General features: G+C 39.3%; 1 protein-coding gene across 1 annotated transcript in view; it reads right to left on the reverse strand.

The window, feature by feature from the left end:
- The window catches only part of C9 (complement C9), a 37,184-nt gene extending 15,817 nt beyond the window's left edge, over positions 1-21,367 (reverse strand). The window contains exons 1-6 of the mRNA XM_019650760.1: positions 21,234-21,367; positions 18,605-18,710; positions 18,060-18,204; positions 17,681-17,828; positions 8,758-8,896; positions 3,775-4,032 (exon numbers count right to left, since the gene is read on the reverse strand). Coding sequence (XP_019506305.1) covers positions 3,775-4,032; positions 8,758-8,896; positions 17,681-17,828; positions 18,060-18,204; positions 18,605-18,710; positions 21,234-21,364 — 927 coding nt within the window. The 5' untranslated portion in view covers positions 21,365-21,367. The remainder of the gene's footprint in view (positions 1-3,774; positions 4,033-8,757; positions 8,897-17,680; positions 17,829-18,059; positions 18,205-18,604; positions 18,711-21,233) is intronic.
- Between the last annotated feature and the right edge of the window lie 980 nt (positions 21,368-22,347).

Below are 22,347 nucleotides of genomic sequence, written 5' to 3' on the forward strand. Positions count from 1 at the left end.
AGAAAATAAACATGAGCTTTATCATTATTATTTCAGATTTAAAATCACAAAATTTGGGCTTTCCTCAAGCAATACCCTTTTTAGCAGTGACCATAAGATACCACTCTAACCCACTAGAATGGCAACCTTAAAATACTATCAGTATCGACTGTTGTGAAGATGTGCAGTGACTAAAACTCTCGTATATATCACTGTGAGGGGACAGAGTGTAAAATGGTGTAATCACTTTGAAGAACTGTTTGGCAGTTTCTTATAAAAGTAAACACACATCTACCCTATGACCCACAATTCTACTTTTACATATTTATCTAAGATCAATGAAAAAATAGTCCACAAAAACACCTGCACAAGACTTAAAATCATGAGAGAATTTCCTTGAAGTCATGGAAATGTTCTCTATCTTGTTTGAAGAGGTGGTTACACAGGTGGATACCACAGTCAAAACTCATGGAACTATAGGCTTAAAATACTTGCATTTTACTGTATGCAAATTACACTTCACAAAGTTGATTTAAAAAGATTAACAATAGGAGAAAATGTAGACATGTATATGAGGCCCAATCTTTTTATTTTGGAAATGAGGAAACTCTGGTCCAAAGGTATCAAATTATTTGCCCCGAATGACACACATAGTCTGTAGCAGAGATTGGTTCTAAAAAACTAGGTCTTGGGTCTCCCTGTTTCTTCCATTTTGATAACAGAGATGGGACAGACAATATTTTAAGACATGGATTTCAAGCCAACTTCACACAGCTCAACAGTTAAATGTTCCCTGAGGTTATGGCTTAAATTTCTAAGAGAAAACTGGGGCACTGATGAAGAACTATGTGATTCAATGCCATAGGCTGTCCCAGCCAAAACTAAATTACAATTAGCACTCATGATTTTGTAGATGATTCTTTTGAGATTCTCCTCCTGTAGTTATGTTTGGCAAATGTCGATTGCATGGGAGTTAAAAACATCTTATTATTTTTTAAAAGGTACATCTTGGTGTATATGAACATCACACCAAACTTTCTGTGTTCTAGAAGCCCAATTGTTCACATTGCATGACTTAACTTCAGGTGATAGTGGGTGATTCAGTCTTTAACAAATATTCTAAAGAAACTTAATGCATATATAATAAGTCATATGAATTCTCCATCTGATGACTTGCATAACAATTCACAATGGGGTCTCAAAGATGCACAAAACATACTTGGACTCCTTTTCACTGTTGCTAAAATTAGGAGATATATCTTGTCAGAAAGATGTTATGTTCTTTGGTTCAACTTATTTTAGAGGCCGACCTTAGATCATTCCCATTCAAACATACTGTTGTTTCTTGCATCTTAAAGGAACTGAAAAAAAAAACAAACCTCTTGACCTCACTTGTCCAACCATTTGCTACATATTTCTTTGCCTTTGATAGAAGGAAAATTCTTTTAAAGTTGTCTATAATTGCTATTTCCGATTCTTCTCTTCCCAGTTTCCCTTAAATCTAATTCAGCCATGCTGCTGCCCTCACAACTCCAACAAAACTTCTCATGTCGGGGTCATGAATGATCTTCAAAATGCTAAAGCCAGTAGTGGCTTCTTAGTCTTCAACTTCTTTGACATATTAGCACACTTGGCATAGTTCATTACGTCTTTCTCCTTGATAGTGTTTCTTTTCTTGTCTTTTAGGGCAGCTCTTCTCAAACTGTAAAGTGCAAACAAATTGCCTAGAGAATCTTGTAAAGTGCCATTCTGATTCAGTAGGTCTGGGCTCGAGTCTGAAGTTCTAGCTTCCCAGTGATGTAGATGCTGCTGGTCCACGGAACACACTTTGAGTAACAAGGTTATAGGGCATTACACTGGCCATGTTTGACTTTCCTTTACTGGTTCACCCTCTTCCCTCAGGTCTCTTTCTATTGAGATTCTTGGGTTAAGTCTTTGATTTTTTTTTAATGTATCTACATTAATTCTGTTAGTTATCTCACCAAGCCCTGACTTTAAGCACCATCTATATATCAAAACTCCCAAATTTTATAGCTCAAGCCCAGACCTCTTTTCTAAACTCCAGAATAATAACACCAACTCCCTATTTGACATCTCCAGTTGCAAGTCTAATAGACATCTCATCCTTAATCTAACTAAAAGTTAACAAATGGTGTGTTCTTCTCCAGACTTGCTCTACCTCAAGTTTATTTTCCATCTCTATTGATAGCAAATTCATCCTTCCAGTTGCTCAGGACCAAAACCTTGGAGTCACATTTGACTCTACAATTGTCTTGTCTGAACTGCCATCATCTGTCATCTGGATTCCTGTAATAATTTTTAACAAATCTTCTGCTTTTGCTTTTAATTCCCATAATCTCTTCTCAATAGAGTACTCAGCACAATCATTTAAAATATATGATATATAGGATATGTCAATCTTGACATATGAAATTTAGGATATGTCAACCTTCTATTACAATTAGAAGATTAAAGAGTTCAGTGACCTCTTATGTCACTCAGAGAAAAAGGAAACTCTCAGAATAGGCTGTGAGGCTCTTCATGCTCTGGTTCAACGTAACCTCTCTAACCTTTTCTGGTTCACTTTGGCCCAATGGGCAGGCTTGTTTCTATCTTAGAGATTTGTCTCTAAAAGTTTCTTCTGCCAGATATATCATCCCAAATTTAACTATTTGGCTATCTCTTCTCCTTCAAATAGTGCTCATATCTTATCTCCTCAATGAAATCTACCTCAAGCTTCCTTTTTTAATACTGTCATCTGCCTAGCACTCCCAATTTCCCTCATGCTACTCTACTTTTCATTTTATTCTATAGCACTTATCACTTTCTAAGTACTATATAGCTTCCTTTTTTTTTTCTATTATGTTTATTATTTCTGTTGATTACCCCCTGCTGACCATCCAGCTCCATGAGGATGGGAACCTTTTTTAGTTTGGTTCACAGAGGGATTCTAAGCCCTTGGGCAGTACCTAACCGCATAGTAAGTCCATAATTAAATATTTGTTGAGTGATTTAAAGAATTTTCTAAGTGCACACTTTAGGTGTATATTCATGTGAATATATAGGCAATGTAAAGACCCACAAAACAATTATAAAATTAGTATCATAAGTACTGAGTGAATTATTATATTTTTAAAGTGGGAGAAAGGTATTTATATAGGTGACTGTGATATCAGAAAAGAAAGAATGATCATTTTACCAGCATCATACTGATTACAGAAACTATATTCTGTATTTATTCCAAAGGTGATGAAACAAACTTTTAAATCTGGCTTAACTATTAAAAAAACAAACACATTTTCAAAGTCTCAAATTAAAGGTATGATTGTGAAGTATGCAGACCAATTTCATAGCAACAGGTACATTTCATGGCATCATTACTTTAGAGACACGCTTTATAGTAAGTAAATGGCTATCGTCCTAAGGCATTGCAATGAATTACCAAAGTTATTCAATATGATTCATCATTGCAATTCTGAAGATAGTATAAATTGAACAGTCTATTACCATAACCTCAGTCAAAAAGTATGCTCTGAATTCTTAATACGCTTGTTCTCTGTTCTCTACCAGCAACCATCTCACCTACTTATTACTACTAAAGATATTATATGGGACTTTTCTCCAGTTAACATTCATCTTCCTTACCTTCCAGCTACATATTGGAGGATTTGGTGAGTATTAAATTTTTCTCTCTCCTCTAAGCTCAATTTTCTCTAAACACAAACTTAAAAGGGGGACTTTGGTTAGTTTAAAAAATATCCCATTATATTCTCTATATGACGTGTTTGCTCTTACCTTGATAGAAGAATGTGACAAGAACAGTTGGTAAATATCTCTTTTCGCATATGTAAATCGAAATCCACTCTCAGCACCTGAGTTGGAAGTATTTTGCCCTTCAAACTCTATTTTAGGTGTACGTCCAAGTTTTTCGGTAGGTGTGAATTTTAGAGATAGATCTGCATTAAATGTTGATATTGTCCCTTGTATGACAGTTTTGAATGCTTCAGTTTTTTCTTCATAATGTTCAGTTTTGAAACTTTTGTCGGCTCTTGTCTAAAAGATAATAACAAAGTATTGCTTAAAAAAGCATACAAAAACCACCCAAAACAAACACTGAAAAAGACCCCACAATTTTTTGAAAGGCAGTAAAGCTAAGGAGTTAAGTGAAGGCACTGAAATGAGACTGCTGGGGTTCAAATCCAGGCTCCATTGCTTGGAGGACGTTACACAATAACCTCTCTATGCCTAGTCTGACTCCTAGTTGGTAAAATAGGGATACTCACAACACCTAGCCCAAATGTGGCTGTGAGGATTCAGAGAGGTAATGCACGTGAAGGGCTTAGAACATAGCAAGTTTCCAGAAGTTGATATATTAATAATTAAGAAGCAAGTTGCATAACAGATGCATAATATACTCCCACCTGTGGGAAGGAAGGAAGGAAGGAAGGAAGGAAGGAAGGAAGGAAGGAAGGAAGGAAGGAAGGAAGGAAGGAAAGAATGAAGAAAAGAAAGAAAGAGAAAATTATAATGCTAACTCTTACTAATGGCTTATAGGCAGGCACTGTTTTGTGTATTTTACACATGTTAATTAAAGTCTAGGAATTAACCTTTATACTCTGCTGCCTGTATAAATAGAGAAAAATAGATAGATGATAGATAGACAATAGATAGATAGATGCTTTTATGTGTGTGGAAAATTACTGGAAATATAGACAAACCACAGAGTGTTTGCCCTTGAGAAGGGGAACTGTGAAATGGGGAAGTGGAGTTGGAGCACTTTTCCTTGCATAATCTATTGTGCTGTTTGGACTTTTAAATTTTTTTTTCCATATTCATTTTTGCATGGAAAAAAAAACCCAGAATTAAACAACCTAGTTAAAAATTAAAATTTTCAATTAAAACATTCTTTACCAAACTGGGTATTGTCAAATATCAAAGGGAGGGTCATTAATCTCAATGGTTAAGCTCTTTCCAGAGGTCCTCTGAAAGAAGATGTAATTCTTATCTAGGAAGAAGACACTCATCTCTTCAGTTGGTGGCATAGGTTGGATTCACTAGCATGCATTGGGTGACTATTCTGCATAGGGAATGCTAAGGTCTGAATGTTTATGTCACCCCAAAATCCATGTTAAATTCCTAACACCAATGTAATGGTATTAGGAGATGGGGCCTTAGGGAGGAGTCTTCATGAATGGGATTAGAGCTTTTGCAAAAGTAACCTCACAGAGCTCACGAGCCTCTTCCATTATGCAAGAACACAATGAGAAGTCTGCAGCCTCAAAGAGGGTCCTAACATGACCACGCTAACACACTTATCTCAGACTTCCAGCCTTCAGGCTGTGCGAATTGTTTTGTTATTTCTAAGTTAGTTGGTCTCTGGTATTTTGTTATAGCAGTCAGAACAGACTAAGACAGAGAGCTTAAAGTTACCATCTAATGGGAAAGACTAAAATGTATATAATTTTCTTTAGAGCAAGGCATGCTGGGAAAAATACTCAATGTAAAGGGGTAATGTAACCTAACCATGTCATTTCCCTGTTTAAAATCTTTCCAAATCTTCCTACTGACTTAAGATAAAGTCTAAACTAGAGTTATTCCAAGTTAACCTCTCCTTACTATACTCAAGCCCTTCAGCCACTTTTCTATCTCCATAGCTTACGCTTCTTCCCACCACAAGGCCCTTTTATACTTTCTGGAATGTTCTCTAGCACACCCCCATTCTCCCATAACACAAACATGGAACTCACTCATACACATCTACGTTCTCTCTCTCTCTCATACACACATACTATACCTCTTGCCTTGGTCAATTCATACTATTTCAAGTCTTAGCGTAAACATCAGGGAGGCCTTTCCTGATCCCACAGACTAACAAATCCATGTTCTATAAGCTCTCATGGCGCTTCTTTTAAAATAAAACAAAATGAACTTCGATTCCATTTTATAACTGTTTGTTTAATAGGCTTTCAGGTGGTAAACTCCAAGGAGTCAAGGAGCATGCCTGACTTACCACGTGTCACTATAATGTCACCATTTAGTAAATTGCCTGGCACATAGGAGACGCTAGTAAAAAGTTATTTAATTTAATATGCAGATCCAATATAGCTAATGATAATAACTAATATTTATTGAGTGCAAACAAATTTGGCTGTTTACTTTCCAATACCATAACAGATTAGAATAAGAGGAGTACCATCAGTAGTAGCACCAAGGAGTTGATTTGGGGCTTTAGCAAACCTTAAGCCAACTCCATCAAGCACTGTTCCTTAGATGGCACCAAGTAACTATTCAGGTCCACAATCCTTACCTGCTTTTTTATAAGCTTGATGCCAAAACTCATTTGGAGGTACTGATCTGATGTGAACTGATAAATAGTTATTTATAGTCTTCATTTCTCCTACTACGTGTGAACATGGATTAGTTCTGCTGCAGAAATATTAATGTGTTTGATTATGGGATGCTGCTCCTAATACCACCGAGTTTGTAAGTAATATATGGGAGTGCCAAAAAAATGTTATTTTAACACATTGAGGATGGGGCATTTAAAGTGTTTAAATGCCTGTTCCCAGGGTTTAAACTATTTAAATCAACTTTTATATTGTGCTTCTTTAAAAATTTGTAACAAATTTGCTAACTATTTTTGTGAACTGAAATTTTCAGGAAATACTCGCCAAAGACCCTAGCAGTGCTTGAGGGTGTGATACCTCTGGAAACACTTCCCTTCAATGCATAGAGGCAGATCTGCATCACCAGTTCACAATGTGTTACAATGTGTATACATTTTTTTGGAACCCTCTGTATTTGGAAAGTACCACATCACCTTTGTAAAATCCAAACCATTCTGAGTGAGGAAGCTTTCAAGGTTGTAGATAAGGGACAACAGTGTCCCCCCTCTCCAAATGTAGCTTCAAGATCAGTGCAGGCAACCCTCCAGCCCTCACCAGTCGCTACTACCCTTATAGCGAAGCTAAGCATCTGGTCACAGTGACAAAGACAGGAAAACTGTATGATGTAGACCTGAGAACTAAAAACAAAATCAAACAACACAATGACAACCGTTCTTCCATAAGCAATGACAAAGGTAATCTTATCTTTGGTATCTTCTTTTTAAGAAAATAGAACTTGTGCAAATCTTTTTAGAAAGAATATTATCTTCCCCTCAAAAAAATGTGCTTAAAGAAGGTGAACCAAGCATGATGGGGAAAGATCAACAATCCAAAATATTCCCTGAGATTTGTGGGAAAGTGATTCTGTGAATATACAGAAAAAACTTGACAAAAACATGTGACAATGTGGTCGCATGTTTAAAAGAAAAATGCCAGTCAACTAGTCCAGTCATTAAAGTCTTGGAATCCATGGAGGAGCAGGACCACTTCAGGCTGCAATGGGTAGGTATTGACTTATAACATTGCTAGAAATAAAAGGAATAGTAACTATACTTATTTAAAAGTTTGTATGTTTTGGGCCGGCCAAGTGGCTCAGTTGGTTAAAATCTCGCTCAAGAGTCCGAGCTCTGAGTAACAGGGTCATCAGTTCAATTCCCGGCCTAAGCTGAGCTGCCGCTGAGCTGCCAACAGGTGGCAGGATGGTTCAGCTAAAAAACATAAAAAAATGAAAAGTAAAAATAAAAATAAAAGTATGTATGTTTTTAAAATTGGTGGGAGTGGCAACAATAATAAAGGACTTTGTCCCCAATGGGGCTATTTAAAGAAATAATATTTTAGCTCCTAGTTTACAATAATATAATGATTATTCTTTATTATATCTTGTTTAGACCAAAAAAGGTATCTGTAAGGGTGATAAATATTAATCCTTTAAATGGGGGTCCAGTTTGTGTATGGAGTTAGAGGATTCGGGTGACTTTCAGGGAGGTGGTAAGTTCAGGGTGGACTTGTGTAGAGCAAAATCACATTAAGAGATAGTTTTACAAGAGCTAGAGGGCTTTGAGGTGAGTGAAAATAGCCCTCACATTAGTCAAGAAGGCTTTACAAAGGGGAATATTGAAGAAAATCAAACATAAAGATTTCATTGGGGGCCAGCCAAGTGGCACGATGGTTAAGAACTGGCTTGGGATGCCAGAGGGCCCCGGTTCGGATCCCACATATGAGGGCCAGTGACACTGCCCTGCCCGTGAGTCGCTGGCAACGGCGTAGGCTGCAGCCCCTGCTGCAGTGGGTTGCCATGGGCTACCGTATGTAGCCAGCAGCCAGTGTGAGCGGCCAGCAGCCGCAGTGAGCAGCCGTCTAAAAACCGGCGACTGATCTGCCTCACCCGGGAAGAGCGCAATGATGGTGCCAACTTGAGCCAGTGAAGCAACGTCCTCCACAACTAGATTGAAGAATAAAGCAACTTGTCTGTTCCCCTTCCCAATTCCCCAGCACTGTTCCCATCCCCCAAATTCCCCAATAAAAAATCTTAAAAAAAAAATTCATTGGTAGGCTAGCAAAAACTGACTGAGCTCAAATAACACAGAGTGTTCTCAATTCTTAAATCAGCACTAATTTAGTATTTAGTTTTATCAGGACCTTATATGATTTTTTTAATGGAGTCTAGGTATTTGCCCAAACTCTATCACCAGGTGCATGTTACTGAGGGTTGATTATAGACGACTGTATATTTTCTAAAGAGACCTAAGTTATACCTCCTCTTCTTTAAGTCAATCTTATTTTCAAATTACGGTTTTATTCTACTGACTTTTTTACATTATTTAGTATTAAACTTATTAAAATACCTTTTAACTAAAAGCGGAACCACGTGTTTTCTTCTAAGGAGACTTACTTCAAAGGCTAGAGTAGCCACATTCCAGGGTTTTCGGTAGTAGGTCAAGGTGTTGCCATCCCGAACGCGGTCACAGAGTCCATTGTAATATTCATTGTCAAAAGGGGTGGTTAGGGGATTCATCCCTAAGATATTGATCCTGAGAATGAACAGAGGGGCATCAGGTAGGAAGATACCAGGAGTAGTGCAAGGCAGTCCTCTAGCTGGGGAGAGAGAGAGTTTCGGCTCATGTCCCCATCACCCCATATGTGTGTGATATAATCAGGAACAGAAGCAAGAGCCTGTTCACCTCTGTTCTGTGTCTCTGGCAGAAAGCTTACCTTAAGGAATCCTTATGAACTCTTTTGACAACTAGGACACTGTTGAGAGCACAATGAAAGAAAGGAGTAAGGAGTAGGAGCCCATCTGGTTCCTAGAGTCTTAACTCCATTGCTGTAACTCTTAGCTAACCTCTCTTAGTGAACTAAGAGTCAATACTGTAATACCACCTATTTAAATTATTTGAGAACAGAGCACCTGAGGGGGACAGTATAATGTATGCGTGTAATTTTTAATGTATGAATCAGCATTGGGGTTCTTTCCTTATTCTCTTTACATGTAAGCCTTGTCCTCCAGTTGTCTCATTGCCTGTCAAGAACTGCATTCCCTCTAGGCTTACATGAGTCTTTTGTTTCCAAGAGAAACCCCCAAATTTCAGCATCCCAGAAAAGGCTTCTTCAAAGTTCTACAGCAAAATATTTGTATTAGGCAAGCTGTAATTCAGAAATAGGAAATCTTATTTAGCTTAAAAGAAGTTAAGTTTGATTTATAGACCTAAAACCAATATTGAACAAAAAGCAGTTCGCTCATTTGTGAAGTTCACCTTTGTTAACTGGAGGAATAGTCATTGCTGTCTAGACCATATCTGGAATAAACAGCCCCAGGCCAGGGAGGCCAAAATGGAGGTGTCACCCTCGCATCTATAACTTAGCTTGGCACAAAAGCATAAACTCTTCCATTGTTCTAGACCACATTCCTAACTCCCATGAGCTGGATTACAGATTCAGATGTTGGGTTTCAAGAGCAATTTGTCAAAGGGTGTGGATGGCTTACTGTAAAACCATTGCTAATTCAAGAAAAATAATTTAAAGGGTATCCTATTGCCAGTGGGTTAGTTAAAAACATCTTCATATAAGCAGCACATTCTTAATAAACTTTGAATTTACAAAGAAAGTGAACACTATAGGTCAACTTTAGTGGACGGCAAGTTAAGAAACTGATTCAGGACTCTTGCTCAAAGCTGACCATATAGTCAAAATGGATCACTTCTGACTTCTTGCCCTGCCAAAAATATCTGTCATAAAAAATGCTGTGGCCCTCGGCCGAGTGGCATGTTGGTTAGGAGTTGGTTTGGGACACCAGCTCTGAGCAGCAGGGCCCCGGTTTGGATCCCACATGAGGGCCAGTGACATTACGCCCTCTACAGCTAAGATGGTGAACAACAGCTCGACCTGGAGCTGGGCTGCCATGAATCGCTGGCACGGCGTAGGCTGCAGTGGGGCTGGCAGCAGGCATGAGCTTTCGTGAGCTGCTGTGAGCCACCATGAGCAGCCATCCAATGGCCGGCGAGCGACTGCCTCACCTGGGAAGAGTGCAATGATAATACCAACATTGGCCAGTGAAGTGATGTCCTCCACAACTAGACTGAAGAACAAAAGGACAGCAACTTGTCTGTTCCCCTTCCCTGATTCCCCAACGCTCTTCCCCACCCCCAATTCCCCAATTTAAAAAAAAAAGTGCTGTGGCTCTGAAGTTCTAATACAGCACCAAAAATTAGACCTAGTAACCTGATTAAGAAAGAGGGGAAAAAAGAAACATTATAGACTTGGTTTACTTTCTTAAATATCTTATCCCTCAAGATAAATTAAAATTTTGCTTTAATTCTTCACCCATCCCTGCAAGTATAGACATGTGAACAATACATTATTTTTTGTATTACTAAGGTTTTGATGCAAAGAGAGGATACTAGAAACAAATGATCTGTGTTTGTTTCTTAAACAAGAACTCAAGTACATTTTCTTTATTCCGCAGTGAACTTGTCCTCCATATATCTACTGAGGATGCCAAAAAAGGTATACAAGTGGACACTTTGGTCAACATTGCTCAAGCAATAGATTGCTGTAATCAGAAGTGTCTGGACACTGATGGTAACCACTTTGAGCACCTCTTGTAATTGCAGAAGTCAAATGTGACTTGTATCCATCTTTTGTTATTGGTGTATGTTGAGTATTACAAGTTTAATAGTTTTTTTCTTTCTTAGAATGTGTATACTTTTTTTGGCACCCTCTGTATATTAACAGAGACACTCTACTTTTTCACTTGCCTTCAATAATGACATTAATCTTTGTTTATAATGATGATTAACTCTTAAGTGACTACTATGTCTATGTGTAGTGTAGTGTTTGTTATAAATAGTGGGTAATATTAAAAGAGTTACTGTACAGTCTTTGATCTCATGAAAATCATATTCAATGTAGGGAGTTAGACACACAATCACCAATTAAAAAAATTATCTAAGGACAAATATGCGTATTCTAAATGAATAGTTCAGTTAAGTGTTGTGCTGGTTCTCAAGAAGAAGAGATCCCCATTGCAGTCTCATAAAAAAAAAAGTTTTAAAAAAAGTAGGATTTGATTTGTACTTTGAAGGATGGGGCTAATGTGGGAAGAGGCATGGTATGTGCAAAAGCCTAGAGGTGAAAATGTATACGTCGTGTTTTCAGGTAGTAGTCTTCAAATTTTCTGCTTGTCTATGCTACAGAAAATTTTGATAAACTAAGCCTCCCTGCACAGTTTTAAGTTGGCATCTAAAATTTTTCATCTTAAATTTAAGTAGTTGCAAAAAATAAAATTTTCTAGTATGCTGTAAATATTTACATTTTAAATATAGTTATTTTGCCTCTTTTAAAAATAAATCCTTTTTCTCCTAGTGTGGGAGAGGCTGTGGAGAAAAAGGCGCCCTCATACACTGTTGGTGGGAATGCAGATTGGTGCAGCCGCTATGGAAGGCAGTATGGAGGTTCCTCAAAAAATTAAGAATAGAATTACCATATGACCCTGCCATCCCTCTCCTGGGTATTCACCCCCAAAAAATCTAAAAACATTTATCCATAAGGATATATGTGTTCTAATATTCATTGCAGCTTTATTTATGGTGACCAAGACATGGAAACAACCAAAGTATCCTTTGATAGATGATTAGATAAAGAAGATGTGGCATATATACACAATGGAATTCTATTCTGCCATAAGAAAATATAAAATAGTGCCATTTACAACAGCATGGATGGACCTTGAGATTATTATGCTAAGTGAAATAAGTCAGAAAAAGTCATGAACCATATGATTTCACTGATATGTGGGATATAAAACTGAAAGCAACAAAGGAACAAGACAAACAAATAAAGAAACAAAAACTTGGGTTGGCCGAGCGGCTCAGTTGGTTAAGAGCACGAGCTCTGAGCAGCTCGGTCAGCGGTTCAATTCCCACATGGGCCAGTGAGCTGTGCCTGAGCTGAGCCATTGCTGAGCTGCCAACAGGTGGCAGGATGGCTCAGCTGGTGAGAGCACGTGCTCCTAACAACAAGGTTGCCTGTTTGAGATGGTGGGCTACACCCGCCTGCAAATAAAGACTGAACCCGGCACCTTGAGCTGAGCTGCTGCCCAGGTGATTCAGTGGATAGAGTGCACACTGTTAACAACAAGGCTGCCCATTGGACTCCTGCATGGGATGGTGGGCTATGCCCACCCACAACAAGATTGAACATGGCACCTTGAGCTGAGCGGCCATGAGCTGCCGACTGGTGGCCAGATGGTGACTGGACTTGGAGCTCAGCTAGCTGCTCCCTCCACAACTAAGATTGAAGGACAACAACTTGGCTGTTCCCCTTCCCTGATTCTCCAGCACTGTTCGCCTTCCCCAACTCCCCAATAAAATCTTTAAACAAACAAACAAACAAACAAAAACAAACAAACAAAAACTCATAGATACAGGCAATAGTTTAGTGGTTACCAGAAGATAAGGGGGAAGGAAGGATGGTAGATGAGGGTAAAAGGGATCTAATATATGGTGATGGAAGGAGAACTTTGTGGTGAACACACGATGTGATATATAGATGATGTATTACAGAATTGTACACTTGAAACCTATGTAACTTTACTAACCATTGTCACCCCAATAAACTTTAATTAAAACAATTAATAAAAATAAATAAATAAGTCCAGCAGAATATAAATACTATAGCGATGGTGGGTATCAAATTACTACAATATTTATATTTCTTTAGCAGCTGGACATTTTATAGTGTTCTTTTTTATTCTTTGTTTTTTAATAGACTATTTTTCAGAGCAGTTTTAGGGTCACAGCAAAGTGAGCAGAAGATACAGAGATTTTCCATATACCCCTACCTCCCTTTTATTCTTAAATCCATATTTATATTCCATTTTTACCATAGTATTTTAATTTAATATAATTTCATTTTATGCATGAAAGCTTTAATTGATCAACTTTGATACTTTTCTGTACCAAAAAGGTATTAATTTAAATTTTAAAAATATTAAATATTCTTTGACTATATGGCCTAAGTATTTAAAAAATTCTTCTGGATTGACTTATAATTATTATTGTTGGTATATAAGCATATTACACATTTAAAAATTGTTAATAAATATAAGTAAAATTTTTTGAAAGGTGTCTCTCAATGAAATGAATGGGGTTTCTTTTTTAATTAATTGATTACTTCCTGCATCCATGGATGAATATTACTTATTACTTTGTAGAAAAAGACAGGGTTCAGTATCAATTTTATTCCTACTTTCCATTTTTATAGAAGTAAATGCTGAGAAAATTTACGCACATAAATAAGTAGATAAGAATAGAATGAATTTTGTCATAGCAATATCACTCAGTTCTTTGATATTCTGAATTTTATGCCCCCAAAAAATCATATACTAGTCTTCCATCAAAAGTTACTTTTATAGTCTGTAATCTGATAATTGATTAGGACATCTTTAATGTGGTTGATAAAAAGAATTGGAGACCATTTGACTTACAAACAATTTGGAATTGTTTCTTGTTTTTTCCACCTCATTGTAAAATGTGAGATGGTTGAGGGGTGCACTCTTCTTTTGGAAAGTGTTAGGTGATTGTAAAAGAGGGGGTGAGAGAGGAAAATGGGCTTGACAACTTGAATGCCACTGACTTGTCAAGCTTATCAATTTTACGAAAAGTATGTGTATATGGACTTGAAGATTTACTATGAATGAAATAGATTAATTAAATAACTAATAGTTGAAGAAACTATTATCTTAAAATGTACCTAGCTCCCTCCCTTGGAAAGTCTTTCTGCACACCATGGTTCGTGTTCCCCAGTCTGAAGGTTATTGTCTTACAGATCAGCAAATTGACCAGTTGGCTGGATCCTTCTGGAAAGTCACAATAAAGCTGATCCACAGTCTAAAGCACAACTAAGGAAGAAATGTTTCAAAGCTTTTGACTTGGTTCCACTACTACAGAGACAGCCTGTCTGGTCTAGAATGAGCCAGAATTTTTTTCTGCCAAGAAACATGAAAACTTCTCATGGATAGATCAAATGTCATTGCCTGGGAAATAAAAACCATGTGTTGTTTGGCAGCACTTAGAGATGCCTGTTTTCACACCTGCATCTAGAACCACAGGCAGTTCCAATTTACCAGGTGAAATGAAGAGAAAAGGTCCCTCCTCAGAAGTGGTGTTATGCTTAGATCATGCAAAAAAAAAAAAGTAATTCCTTGCATATTGTACATCATTTGCAGCTGGTTCAGATTTATGTTTTTTCAATGAATGCAAGATGGGTTGAGGATTTCCCTAAACACTTCTGGAGAGCCTCAGATGCCTACAAGACAGAGATTGAAACATTTGTGATACCAGCGAATTCTCCTGGCATAAGAATTTAAATAAGAGTCCTTCAAATGAAAAAAAAAAGTATAAATTAATTATTATGAGTACTTGTGCTTCCATGTGTACAAGAACCTGAGTGGCTATGACTGCTGATAAGACTTGTTAAAGTTTTCCAGATTGGATGGTGTAGAAGCAGTTTATAGGCATGTTGCTAACGGTTAGGATGTTTACGTCTATTACCTCTATTTCAATATAGTTCCATCACTCCGTATAAGAGTAATGGGGATGCACAGTAAATAAGTCTGTAATATTAATGGTATTGAAGAATACCATTAATATAATAAAGCATGTCATTTTGGAATCTCTTCTTAAATATTAGTTATTGATTTATACTACTCTTCTATACTCCTCATTCAAATATTTGGGTAATATACTACTTGAGTTTCACTTTCTAAAGTTAGTTTTGCTTTGAAGTCAGGGTGTTGACTCATGGGTTTTGTAGTGAGATGGGAGAGGAGGTGTGGTAGTGATGGGCATGTGGCAGAAGGAGAAGGTAAGTGGCATGGTGGAGAAAATATAGGCTTATATACATCCCAGAAACTTGGGTTTGAGTTCTGCTAGAAACTAATGAACCAAATGGCCTTATTTCACTCAGTTCTTATCTGTAAAATAAATATAATGCCTCTCCTAACAACCTCACAGGATTATGATGCAAATCTACAAGGAACGAATGAATATGCAAAAAGATTTTGAAAAGTTCAAAGTATTAGGTAAATGAAAACTGTCAGAGAACAATAGATTTTTATGGAGGCTAAATAGGTTATAGGTTATGGATCATGGTAACGGGGAATTGAATAAAAAATGTTGGTGGACTGAGTCTGTGAAGGCCTACCTCCTTTTTCACCTCTGCAGCTAATCTTTCCCCATAGCTGGGACCCTACCAGCTTCCTTAGTCCTGAAAACTCAGCCTTTTGACGTTCCCTATCACCAACTAGTGAAGTATGAGGTATTTAAGGAGACTTAGCCAGCTCTCTGGGATGTCTCAGTATGAAATTCCCTGGCAAATGTTATATAGTAAATTTTCTTTTCTCCGAACAAAGGAAACCAATATATTATGAATAATTGTTTTTCAGCTAAATTGGCCAGGATTTCTGTATCCTTTTCCTATAAGACAAGATGTAAATTCACATTAAGTGAGAATATATAACATATGTAATTTCTTGCTTCAAGCCCTCTTGTTTAGATTAGGGAGAAAGCTGTTTCTTGGATCCCAAATAAAGCAAAATAAAGTAATAATGGGCTTTTGCCATGGACTCACAGTCTCTCCCTGAGGAAAGCAGCAAGAGGAGTCAGAGCTGCTGTGATCTGGTTAAAAGGCTTTGGACAACTCCCATACCGTTTCCGCCAATTAAAAAGGCCTGCTGAGTTTGGGACCCAAGACCACCCATTTGGTTCAAGATTCCTACCTTTAGGCTTAGGGCCAAAGACACTGTGGATATTATTTGAATGCTGCTTGGGCAAGATTCATAAAGTGAATAAAAGGCGTATGAAATGCTCTATCTGGTGCCTGACTCTGGGTATCCTGGAATTCTTTTCTTCTGCAGTTGAAGAAGTAGAAGTTTGGTCTGTCTCAGAGAGAGAAGACATCTCCATTTTTACAGAAGTTTTATCTTAGGAACTGTCCAGTTCCTTAGTATAAGCTTTCTCAATCTCAGCTCTACTGACGTTTTGGGTCTGGCTGTCCTGTGCATTGCAGGGCCTCTACCCACTGAATGTCTGCATGCTCCCTCACTCCCCAAAGCCACTCATCCCTACACCCCACAGTTGTGACCATCAGAATGGTCTGCAGACATTGCAAAATGTCCCCTTAGGGGGTGGGCAGGAATCACCTCTTGTTGGGAACCACTGCCTTAGTCCCCCTGTCAGCTTTACTCTTACATCTCCCCCATCTTGTTCCTGTGCCCATCCTTGTTCCCAGGACTGGAGTCCTGAATTTCAGTTTTACCTGATGTCAACTGACACTATTTTAGAAAGCACTTATTTTCATTAGTTAATTAATTCACCTGTTTATCTACCCACCAACGTTTGTTAAGCACCTACTATGATCCAGGCACTGAGACTGTGAGAATGAAGAGACACATTGCATTCAGGGCCATGTTCCATCTCTGTCAACACATCACTGGATGGCCGAATAGCTATGTCTCTGTTAGGGTCAATTTGCCAACAAATCAACCCAAACTATCTTTACTGCTCTTAACAAATAATGGAGACAATGCCATGGATAGGCATGGAATGTCTTCTGACTATATGGAACAGAGCAGCACCTCCAACCTGTGTTATTTTCACAACTCTGGGACCACAGATCTCTGTAAATGGTCTCTATTCTGTGTAACCCTGAATTCTAACTCGTTGGAGCTTACTGGCCAGAGACCCTAATTTTGCATGGGAAATGAGTGAAAGTGTAACTCTGTAATGAGAATCACAGTCTCAACACCATCACCAGCTGGCATCAGGATTGCTTTCTCTGTCCTATGCCTCTCGGGTCAACTCCAGAATGCTGGAACCTCCTGAGAGCTTATAACCAGGTATAGACCCAGGAGAAGTTCGAATGGAATACAGTCTGCCTGGCAATTCAAACATTTGAATGGGATTACCAGGCACATTTTAAATGCTAACAGGTCATTTCAACACTGCTATGGTCTTCCAGAGGTTCATAAATGAGGCATTTTATCTTTTACTGGGTGCAGAAGTAATCACCTAATAGCTTGATAGTCTCGTCCATTCTATAGACACCTACTGAGGTCAGGCAGTTTGTCCAAATTATCTTGAGATACTCATTCAGCATGTAGCTTCTTTCAAACTCAAAGGTAATTCAAACAGAATATGGACCCACCGGCTACTCTCCCTACCATTGCAAACCCTCTACCACTCTAACACGCAGGAGAGATGGAGATCCTTTACACTCATCTCCATCTAGTCTGGGACATTCAGATGGGATGTACTGACCCATAGCCTGCTGTCCGTGCCATCTCAGACTCTTCCACCACTTTGTTGCGGCAAGGGGGACGGGGATCATCTTCACAATCATCCTCATCTGAAAAGTCTCCGCAGTCATTGTCGCCATTACACAGAAGTCGCCTCTTTATGCACCTGCCTGCAATCAAAATCAAGGGAGGCACTGTGTGTCTAACACCAAATTCTCTCTCTTTCTGAAGTTATCAAATGCAATTTAATGCTGGAGGAGACCCTTGTCTTTTCTATATAGAATAACCTGTAGATGGCCCATTTGGGGTCCCCTTTCACACTTGGAAATATGAAGCATCTCTCTTTTCACCCATGAGTGCACACAGAAACTCACAATGAGCAGTGCGAGTGCAAGGATTACCTGTACCACATTCAAAGTCATTTCCACAGTCATCCTCAGCGTCTTCACAGGGCTTAGTGGGTACACACTGTTGTCTGTCTCCCACGCTGTCCAGGCAGTTTTTCCCATTAAATTGTCCAAAAGCCTCAATTCTCCTTGAACGAAACTGCACAAAACCACCTGGAAACGTTAGCATTTCTAATGCTGAAAAGGGATTACAATCCAAAATTTTACCCACACCATTGCAGCCCTCCAAGCTCACATTTATCAGTGGTTTTAAGATGGGGGCCATAAAAACAGGCCCTAATGTTACTTAAAGTAACACCTCACAGTCTAAGGGTGGCTGTCTCCTTCTACAGAAGATGGTTCCTCGTGACAGTCGTTTAATATACCGTGTAGCATTCAGGTTTCCCAGCAAGATTAGCCATACCCACTTAGATATGTATCTTGCCTTCTCAGTTTGAGGAACTCAGTAGGGGGCTCCCTGCCTCATAATCATTTCCCTGGGGATGCGGTTAATAATTTCCATCTGGGGATGTCAGCAGGAAATAGCGTTGAATGCTTACCATTTGTTTCAGGCAAGGGTCACATTCCGACCACTCGCTCCAAGGGCTCATTCTGCAGTCTATGGGTGATAGACTGTCACTCCTCCGCTTTTCCTTTTGGTCATAACTAAGACAACAGAATATGCCAACTTATAATGACCATTATAAGTGCCTGCTTCCAAAACATCTTTACAAGCCAGTTTCATTTATTTACTACTTTCCCCCTTTCCAAATTATACTACTTACCTTTTTACTATACCTCTCATTAACACTGGATCACACATTACTTTGTATTTTTAACTCATCTGTTTGTTTAATTCTTGTGCTGAACTGTAATTTAACTTTCAACCTCACAACAATAATGGTGGTGAGGAAAATTAGCCAGACATTCTGCTAGGTGTCCTACATCAATTAACCTTATAGTCTCAACTAGTTTATGAACTCATTGAAGCACCTTGTTTCACTTTGTCGTCCCCCCACCCCACAGTCTGGCAAAGCCTGGAGCTGCCCAATTCTCTTGCAAATTTCAGCCATTCCTGAAGCAAGCACCTTATAAGTCAGACTTTCCCACTCCTGCATTCTTTTTGTCCTAAACTGGAAGCCTTACCACTTCACATTCCACTTCAAAACTCACTTCTCATCTTCCTGTGTTTTAACATCATCCATTTTGGCACTTACGGCCTTCCTTTCCTCCCGTAGGCCCAATGCTCAGGAGTGTTTTCCTGGCTTTGAACGTTTCTTTCTCTCTTGGTTCACCATTTGGATCTCTTCTGGTTGCAACACCACCTTGGATTACTATCTCATTCATAGACGGAAACAAACAAGCAAACAAACTAACCTAAAACAGAAGCCACCAAACAAGGAGCCTATTAACTTTCTGCCTCCATTTCCCTGAACTGGAACCTATCCTTTTGACAATGCAGCCTCTTACTCCAGGAGGATGGCTAGGTACCATCCATCTCTCCACGCAGGCTCTAGATCCCAGCTCCTCTTTGAGACCTTGATCAATTGAATATCTCCTCCATTAAAAGGGCCCCCTCATTACCAGCTCCTTTCTATTTGCAATATAACATGTTCAAGTCTTTGACATGAAACATAAACAAATAGATGAATAAACAAATAAAACACTTTTTCTGAACTCTACATTTCCTTTCAGCTACCCCCATCTATCTCCTTTCACAATGACACCTAAAGGAATTGATACAAACATATTTATGTTTCTCATCTAAAATAAAAAGTCATAGCTCAGCTGGGGGGCCAGCCAAAGGGGCTCTCTGGTCCTCCCTGAAACAGCTGAGCATGGCCAGGACCTGGGGGGGTACAAACTTCAAAGCAGTTGAAGCCTTCTCCACAGCCTCTCATTTTTGATCAGCAGGAGTCACAATCCTGGAATGTGGGTTGTTTAAATTATTTTTTTAAGTTAAGAAAGGGTCAGGGTAAGTACAGGAGGGCTAACGCAACTCTCAAGAGCTGGCTTCTCAAATCCTGTTTGTACCCCACGCCCAGTAAATGAAAATATTGCCTGAATGGAGTAGTGTTTCTTAGATAATGTGGGAAGAGGGATGGGATCAAGGAGAGCCTGATGGAGCACTTGACCCCGGCCTGTGTTATTTTGTGTGGTCCCTCTGTGCGCCCCTCCAGGAAGATGCAACCCTGTGTGCACACCACGTGCTGAGGGAGCCCAGGCACAAAGGCAGCATCCACTGCGTTTATTAGCAAAGGGCCAGCTGAGAGGCAGGCAAAGAGGTCCTTGAGATGGACATCAGCGTCCAAAACAGAGTCCGGTGAAACCAAGAGTCAAATGATCAAAGGGGAATTGAAGGCAGGTCACAGTTATGTCTGGGCAGAAAGACAGCATTTAGACAGATATTTCCCCCCAGCTGTCCTGTCAAAGCCCCAGATATTTCAAAATGGTCACGGGATTGGATCACGCCGTATCAGTCACTCAGGTCTGTGGGTTGTCCAGCAATTCTGGGTACAGCGTAGATGTTCAGAATTGTCTGGTTGATTTATTTCCTGGGTTGACTTGGCCTGAGTTTCATGTTTCCAATTAGGATCAGAGCAAAAGGAGAGAAAGTAAGAGCCGTTGCTGGAAGCATGGTTACCAGGTCCGCACTACGGTGATTCTTCTTCAATGAAAGAAATACCATCCGAAACCCTAAGACAAAATGTGTGCCTCTGGGATGGCAAAAATGATTAACCTTTGCCTGATGTGGGGACAAAGCGGTGATTTAATCAATAGTTAAGTGTTAGACATTGAGGCAGAGTGAGGAAAAGTTTAATTTCCTCAATTTTAAACCTCTCAGACACAGATACTGATAAGCCCAGCTTTATTATACTCTAGTAAAAATCAGCTATGTTTTATAATTCTAAGTACTTAAAGACGTTCTCAGCCTTAACATTTGAATGCCTTGTTTAAAAGAAATCCCTGGAAACAGCAGCAGGTTTCTTTAGAAAACTCTCAAAGATATCCCGTTCCCCCCACCCCCCCACCACCTTTCCTTACCCTCTTTTCAGTTTAAATTCTGGGGCTATGTATTTCAATATGAGATATCTTTTTTTTTTTTTTAACTTGCTTTGCTGCTAAGAAGTAGACCTTGAAACACCAAAGCCCACAGTGAAATTGCAGACAAACACAAAAGCTACTCACCTGGGAGTGGGCCCAGCTGTCACGATACTTATTGTTAACATGCATATTGCAAAGGCGACCCTCCTGCTGACAGACATCTGCTCTAGCGAGGCAACTCCAAGTGCAACTGCCAGACTGGTCTGGTGAGGCATTTATTAGCAAACGGCCAGAGCACAGGAACAAAAATTGTTTGTTTTAGATCAGGATTTTTTGTTGAATTGCCTTTCCTGGGTGCAAAGTCCAATCAAAGGAAAGACATTTCATAATTATTGGCCTACTGTTTTCTTGTACTGACACACATATTCAGGCAGTGGGTCTGTGAATGCTACATTGGCTATGATCAGCAGTAGTGCTGTGTTAAAACAAAAACAAAACAAAGAAAGAAACAAACAAACAAAAAACCCTAGTGGTTCTCTTCTTGGGAGACTCTGGGTGGGAGAATGAGGGGAGTGTGTAATTTGGGGAAAAAAAGTCTGTGGATGGTTTCCATAGAGGCATAAGTTCAGAATGAGTCAAAGGCCTGCAGTGACAGGAAAGGGAGGTACAGACAGGGGTGTTCCAGTGTGAAAATGAGCTGTGTGGGTTATTTCCACACAGGTAAGGCCAAGTGCCAAATGCATTTACAACTTTGCTTTCTTTATAGGCATAGTGGATCGTTTTGAATAATTCAGGTAAATTCCTAAGACATTCACATTATCCTCTAGGAGGATGCTCTCTTTATCTTAGAAACACACCTGTCAACAAGATAGATTCTGAGATGGAACAATGTGCTCCTGTGGCAGTGGGCCCTAGACAAAGGCTTTCCCAGACCATGTGGTCACTAAGGATTCCGCGCTGTAGCAGGGAGCTTCAGACAAAGACATTCCTAGACTGCATGGCCATTAAGACTTCCGCATTTAATATTTCCGAATTCCTGCCTCATCCGGGAGCCAGTCAGGGACAGGCACAATGGCCACATGTCCTAATAATAAATTTTAGCTGCCAACCTGGAAACCTCAAGGTATATAGCCCCAAGTCCCACCTGGGTCGGGGCTCAGCCTCTAGATGTAAATCTGCTGAGCCGGTGCCGGCAACAATAAACGTTGCTTCCTGAGCCTTGGTGTCCTGTCTCTCTGAGTTTCCTGCAACACTCGCA

Source organism: Hipposideros armiger, unplaced genomic scaffold (genome assembly GCF_001890085.2).
Source record: "Hipposideros armiger isolate ML-2016 unplaced genomic scaffold, ASM189008v1 scaffold_146, whole genome shotgun sequence".
NCBI lineage: Eukaryota > Metazoa > Chordata > Mammalia > Chiroptera > Hipposideridae > Hipposideros > Hipposideros armiger.